General features: G+C 40.5%; 1 protein-coding gene across 1 annotated transcript; it reads right to left on the reverse strand.

Annotated features, from left to right (window-relative positions):
- Positions 1-587: 587 nt before the first annotated feature.
- LOC119296109 (short-chain dehydrogenase TIC 32, chloroplastic-like) lies at positions 588-3,234 on the reverse strand. Its single transcript, XM_037574501.1, has 2 exons — positions 2,695-3,234; positions 588-1,034 (listed from the first exon to the last, which is right to left on the reverse strand). The coding sequence occupies exons 1-2, from the start codon at positions 2,859-2,861 to the stop codon at positions 974-976; spliced, it is 228 nt and encodes a 75-aa protein (XP_037430398.1). The 5' UTR covers positions 2,862-3,234; the 3' UTR covers positions 588-973.
- Positions 3,235-7,460: the final 4,226 nt, after the last annotated feature.

Consider the following 7,460-nt stretch of genomic DNA (forward strand, 5'->3'; position numbering starts at 1 on the left):
ACAAAACAAGAGTCTTCGTGCTTCATAATCCTCACATCAATATCAAAGTCTTCAAGGTCACACCAATTTCCTCATATCCAAAGTCTTCGAAAAAACCGAAGTCTTCAAATGAGGACATTCATTTTTAGGGGTCGACTTTCTTCGTAAATATAAAACTCCTCAGAGACTTTCTTCATAAATATAAAACTCCTCAGAGACTTATAGAACCTGTTTACACTCACAAACATATTGGTCCCTTAACCTATAAGTCTTCAATAACACCAAAATCACTAAGAGGCACTAGATGCACTTACAACATTGTTCATTGCAAGCACAACAATATTGGGCATAACAGGATACACACAATTACAAAAGTAGAAACATTCCAATAGTTCAAGACTGCTAGGCTACATAACATGATGAATCAAAGCAACAAATATAGACTTGATGTTAACAAACAGAGACTGCAAATCTATAGAGCAGGGATCAACCGACCTTGTGTGGTGGTCGGGGTGGACGACCACGTGCTCTTGGTCATACATACACACACACACACACATGCATGCATACATACATACATACATATAGGCCAGATCATTAGAAAAATGTTGAAGCATGTTGAATAACTAAACGTATATACATGTATATAGAAGCAACAGAACAAGTATATATCCTCTCTCTCTTCCTCAACATGTGTATACAGGCCAGATCGTTTAACGGATTGTTGTTGTACAAAAACAAATATGTTGTGCATCAATTGCTTGACTAGATTTAATGTTAAGCAGAGGCTGGTGTTTTTCCTAAATCAAACTGATGTACCACTAGTACTAGCACTAAAGGATGAACTTGACAGGAAGGAAATCAAAACAAGGACAATAATTTGTTGTTGCACCCAATAATATAGCATGCCCAGAAGGAATCAACAAGGAATTACCAAGAAGAAGAAGAAGAAGAAGAAGAAGAAGAAAAACGAGGTTCAGGTTCAGGCATTCAGCTAGGTGTCCATGAGTGGGAAACCTTCCCTCTCCGAAAGGGCAGGGGTATGTTGAATTGTCCTGCAGCGGAACACAATAGAGAGGGAGCATGAGAAACAAGGCAAATAGATTTAACACACTACAATTTGATATCTAAACCAATAACCTTGAGTATTGATTGTGTCATTTGCATACATCAAAGAAAGATGATTAAATTCAGTTGATAGCAGCACGCAGAAAATATGAAGGATTATGGAAAGAGGAACAATGTGATCATCTTCATCCACTAAGATGATAGAGTCAGTTCAACAACTTGAATTTAGAGATGAAACACAGTTTCTGTTATGCGAGATGATCTTCGAGACTGAACGAATCGCGCATTTGCTTGCGCAGAATCTGCTCAAGTCTGAAACTGCACACAGACTCGCTCCTTAATACAATGATGTAAATCCACACAGTCAGAGTATGAGCCATCAGCGCAAATTAGACAAGGATGTAAAAGTATGTACTACAATGTAACTCTAAACCTGTCCCTAACCACATGCAATTGCACATTAGACAAGATATGAAATTGTGAATAGGCACCCAATAATTTGACATCGTACATTTCTGCATCCTATCTCCCAGGCTATGAGCTACCAGGGAAGGCAATACAAGACAATGCGCAAAACAACTGCATGCACAAATAAAAGACCTTAGACATCAAACTAGCTAACTAGGTAATATAAGACAGGGCGCAAAACAACCATCAATTTGCACTACAACACAATGATAATAGATGGAAGCAAACTGTATAAATCGAAAACCCACTCTATGAACTGAGAAGATTAAGAATAACAGAAGGCACCATGAAACTACTACACCAATCAGAGCTTGAAGAATTCAATGAAATGGATTCAATGCCCTAAGTAGTAGCCTTTTTAGTTATCCTTCAAGCTACTGTTTTTTTTTAATTCGTCAAGAAGTTACTATACTTTCTGTCAGCAACCAACCGAACAACGATCCTTTCTTACCTAATGTGTGCAAGTCCAAATAAATTAATAAACAATCCGTTTTATAGAGCAAATGATATGCCCCCTTTTTAATCAGGGAACACTGTGAGTTATTAAAGTATGCGTCAACAAACGTGCAAGCTGGATAGCAAGAATGAAATATACACGAGATCGGTTACTGAAAAAATACACCAGGTCAGATTACTATTTTTGAAGAAAGGTACAACCAGTACCATAATATTCTGTCGAGGATCAAATGATGTGATGCAAGAATCATTCATATCTGCGCAAAATACTTGAGTAATACTATGACTGGCACTGACTTATGCCAGGACACTTGCACTGTCATAATTAACCTCACGGACCATACTGTTACAACAAATTACCCCTCCATGAAATTCCCCATGCCGATGGGCTCTATAAAATTTGGGAATCGGCAAGGCTCTCCAAGAGCTACAGATACCAACCAATCACAATACATTTGTCGCACGTGTGAAACTTTCCTACAACAAACTACTAGTTGCAGCAGCCACTCCAACCAACATGGCATATTACTTATAGTCAAAGTTGATGTGCAAAGCCCAGAAATTAAATCCGCTCAATGTTGACTGAAACTATGAAATTGATAAGTCATCTCGCTATTGTACTATTACCTACTCATGAGGCAGGGGTTTCTCTGAATTTAATGGCTGACAGCCCCTAGCTAACTGAACCTGAATGAATGAACGAAAGGGGTAGGGCGTACGCACATGAGGATGTTCAGCGGTAGGCCCCTGTCGGCGAAGTTGGCGGCGAAGTTGCGGATGGAGGTCAGTGGGGAGAGGTCCAGCTCTATCAGGTTGAGGCTGGCGACGGGGGTCTCGGCAAGGACGACCTGGCGCACGGCCTCTGCCGCGGCGAGGTTGCGCACGGCCATGATGATGTGGGCCCCATGTGCCGCCAACACGCGTCCGTCTCGGAGGCGATGATGACTGCCGGGTCGGCGTACTCGTCGTCCTCGAAGGCGATGACCCAGACGGCCATCGCGGGTCTAGGAGCGCCGCCTCGCACTGCCTGACCTGGGGCTAGGGTGAGGGGATGGCGCTATGGTGTGCGATGGCGGCGGGGGTCGTCGATGGTGAGTGTGAGGGTGGCGCGGTGGCTGCGGGAGTGGATCCCATCTCACTGAACCGAGAGGGAGAGAGAGAGAGAGAGCGGCGACTGGGACATGAGGGGTGATGGAAGGGGGATGGCCGGGGATGGGGGAGGAGGGGCGTCGGAGGAGGGATCTGGATCGGGGAGAGGGAGGCGGCAGCACTTGATCTAGGGTTTCTTGGGAAGGAAGGGGATTGAGAGAGGAGGGAGGAGAGGTTAGTAAGAGACGCTGGATCCATAGGAGGTGGACGGCTCAGATCGAATACAGTGGGGTGATCCGTGGGCTACGTCCTAATTGGTTGGAAACACGAGCTATTAAAAATCACTCTATTTCTTAGTGCTAAAAACGGGAGTTTGTGAAGCAGCTATCAAAAATATTTTGCAAAATGGCATCACTAAAAATTTCATTTAAGTTAGACCACATTTTATGGATGATCACCAATTTGATTGCATTTCCTATCTTTCTAGCTATTTTGTGAAACAACCAATTCGGTAAGAAGCGGGTCAAATTTAAACTACACGTGTCTTATAGTTTGCTATTTATTTTTTTCAAAAATCATTTTTAGTTACTAAAGTAGTTATTTCATCATAAACAAAGCAAGAGTTTTGCATTATTAAGCACCTAATTAAGAATGGGCATGCCTGCAAATTTGAACACATTTTGAAATCGGCATAAGAAATTCATACAAAAAAATAGAAAACCTTCGCATTGCGTCATTATATGTGACCTAGTTTCTAGAAAAAGTACCAAACTTCAACTACGACAATTGTCTTAAAGAAGTGTTCTTAGAAACGAGCTATCATGCGTGATGTTTCATAGCTTTCAAGGGAAATGGCCAATGTTATGGCTGCATTCATGGCATAGTTTGTTCAAATGATCTCATATTGTGTATGAGGATGCATCTTGGAATGGCAAATAATATTGTCTAAGAAACTTTCATTTTCTTTGGACGAAAAAATCATTTCCATTTTTCGAGTGCCCAAAATGAGTTTTTTATGGATCTGCCATTTTTTTGTTGCAAAATTGGACCGAATCAATTTTCTAAAATATTAGGCCATATTTAATGTACAATTGAAAAAATAGTTGGGTCTCAAAAGTTTTGGTCCACCTCTCTTGAAAAAGACAAATTCCGGCCGATTTAGTAGGAAGCGGGTCAAGTTTGAACTGCAGCTGCCTCATAGTTTGCTCATGATTTTATTCCAAAAATCTTTGAGGTACATAAGTATCTATTTAATCAGAGAAACACCAAAAAATTTCCAATATTCAACCACTAGCTAGGAACAGTCATACCCGCCGTTTTGACCGCATTTTGAAATGGGCATGAAAAATTCAAAAAATTGGAAAACCTTCGCGTTGTGTCATTATATGTGACCAAATTACCAAGAAAAATAATAAACTTGTATTACGGTAATTATTTTAAAAAAAGTGTTCTCAGAAATGAACTATCATGTGTGAAGATTCATAGCTTTCAAGACAAAATGATCAATCTTATGGCCATATTCATGGCATAGTTTGTTCAAATGATCTCATATTGTGCACATGGGTGCATCTTGGAATGGAAAACAATGTTGCCTAAGGAAGTTTTCATTTTCTTTGGACAAAAACTTCATTTTCCATTTTTCGAGTGGCCAAAATGAGTTTTTTGTGAAGGACCTACCATGTATTTGTTGCCAAATTGGACCACACCATTTTTAGAAAATATTAGGCCACATTTAATGTACAATTGACCAAATGGTTTTGTGTCAAAAGTTTTGGTCCACCTCTTGTGAAAAAGACAAATTTCCGCTGATTCAGCGAATACAACTTACCTAATGGAAACTAAATGCATGCATCGAGGGAAATCACATGATAGATACATTTCGAATGTAACGGGAAGATACAGAGGTAACCATTCATGCTCGATGGCGATAACGAATTTGGTAGACCAGTTCGTCCTTCTGCACAAGGACTACGTCTGGTTGGAGGGGTTGTGACTTAACATAGAAGATAAATTCTCTTCGTCCTATTCTCCTCGACAATTGGTTCGTCAACCAATGCCGATCAATCGTGGTAGATACTTGAGGCGATCTCCAAACCTTTACAGATTTCTTCTTCGAGGACCACAGTCACTCTTGGTCTCTGAAGAAATTGGCACCTAACCATCTAGAGAGTTTGCAGCTCTCAAGAGTAATAGGCAGAGCATACTGGAGTTAGATTCGAGTGATGTTGAACCACCATCTAATTTTTCGGCTCTAGGGATTTTCTCTTGGTGGATTTTAAATTCAAATCATTCAGGAGAGGGGGTTGCTCAACAATCTTCTCATAGTTAAATGGAGCAGCCACCGGACAAAGCCGGTGCGGGGTGCCTATTTATAGCTGCAACCTTCCCTGGTGGGAAATGACCATTTTGGACACGGGATCCGGCCAATGGCCAACCGACACATTCACAATGGTCAGATTTTTGGAGCAATGGTAACATTACTTGAGGAACAAGTAATGCTAACTCCTCGGTCAGAGACAAATCTCGCACAGCGAAGAAGATCACAGTCTCTTGCTGACAAGTATTTGCTCGTAACACAAAGAGATTTCTCTCGCAACTTTCATAGGATTTGGGTTTAGCATCAGAGAATCAAAGTTTCAAACGCTATACCCCTCTTCATAGTACGGTGGTCCTGTGACTCAATAAAAAGAAGATAAACAATGAAATAAATGCTACATCTTCACTTCGTCTTCAATCTTTTCGAACGCAGTCACTTCCTTTGGATAGGCACCGAATCAGTTGCTTCATGTCAGCAATTTTTGAGGGGTCACTCTTGTAATCATACTCTTCGGTGATAACCTTCACTGCCACACAGAGGATTGTCTTTGTCATTTGAATCAAACTCCTCTTGATTCCAGGGACATGTTACTTTGTGTGCACTAGCAATCACATAAATCCCATACTATTTATGTCAATGAACTCCAAAGCATAAGGAGGCAAATTATTGCACCAACAATCTCCCCCTTTTTGAACAGTTGTTGACAAAACAGATAATCATCAAAGTGAAGATAGATAAGTGACAAGTAATTTCAATAAGAGTGAATAAGTGTTACTTTGCTCGATGATGAAATAGACTCCCCCTAAAGTATGGTAGACATACTTCGTTCCTACACGGCCGCCCACCGAGCCACACCCCGAGAACCTTAAGGTATAATTTACTTAATCCATAGTCATTGGTCTAGCTGCATGTGGATTTTTTTCTCTTCTGCACTCAAATCTAGGTGTTGGATCAAACAAGAAAGTAGTGGGGAAAGTTGTATAGCATGAATCTAGGACGTGGTTCAAAGAGGAAAGGAAGGGGGGAAAGTAGTACAGACTGGCTATCCAACACCTATGTTGGTTGAAAAGGGAAAACAATGAAAAATGCAGTACACACATCTGTAAGGAACTGATCTTTTTGTGGGTGGGGGACAAGGATGTAGAGTTTGAGCAGGACTAGATTTGCTACCCTCACATAGGGAAAGGTGTCTAAAGAGAACAAAAATAGGACCAACACAAATATGCTCCTTGATTATTTGTTGCAACAGTCTGTGCATCACCCCTTTATACATTGGTAGATGCACATGGTGCTGGTGCGTCCACTATCCCATACAACTCTTTAGCTATTGTTAATCTAATAACGCCGCTGGAAAATTGAAGCAGTTCCACAGTTAAAAGCAAATACATGTTTAACGAATTTTATTGTTAATATAATCTCTCTGTTAATATGAATCGATGCCATTGTTTGATAAATGCTAATGTCTTTCTTTCTTTCCCATTTAGATAAGTTAGATGCTTCTTTTTGTGGGCTTGTGTGTCATCCACCGTTATTGACCAGTAATTGTTTCCTTTGCACCTCTATGTAAATAAGGTTATCTACTTCACCTTGTTGTTATTGTGACCTTTTGTTGCACTGCACAAAACACTTTTTTTGGAGTGTTTTGTGTGGTTCAATTCAAATGTCACACCGACAACATTGCTTGATTGCTTGATCTTAGTGGAACTGCACAAGAGGAGATTTGACTTCGTATCCGTGCTGGCAGATTTGTTTCAGATCTCCTTCTTGTGAGTTGTTTGAATTCTACATCATGAGAGGTTAGTACTGGCCTTCTTCCACATGATTATGCAGTGTGCTTTCATATGTTTCATGATGTCACTTGAAGATACGTCGATATTTCCCCAAAGAGGAAGGGATGATGCAACACAACTACAGTAGGTATTTCCCTCAGTTATGAAACTAAGGTATCAATCTAGTAGGAGAACAAAACAACACTATGTAAATGGTACTGGCACACAAAGGACAAATACTTGCAACCCGACGCATAAGAGGGGTTGTCAATCACTCCACAGTAAAAAATATATATAAGTTTGTGGTAGATTGG

Source organism: Triticum dicoccoides, chromosome 4B (genome assembly GCF_002162155.2).
Source record: "Triticum dicoccoides isolate Atlit2015 ecotype Zavitan chromosome 4B, WEW_v2.0, whole genome shotgun sequence".
Taxonomy (NCBI): Eukaryota; Viridiplantae; Streptophyta; class Magnoliopsida; order Poales; family Poaceae; genus Triticum; species Triticum dicoccoides.

Bases quoted from the DNA above. Each gene is read 5' to 3' on its own strand.
- LOC119296109 (XM_037574501.1), bottom strand. From the start codon at position 2,861: ATGGCCGTGCGCAACCTCGCCGCGGCAGAGGCCGTGCGCCAGGTCGTC. The intron at 1,035-2,694 runs GTGCGTACGCCC...GTTCCGCTGCAG, and splicing joins CTACCGCTGAACATCCTCAT to GACAATTCAACATACCCCTG.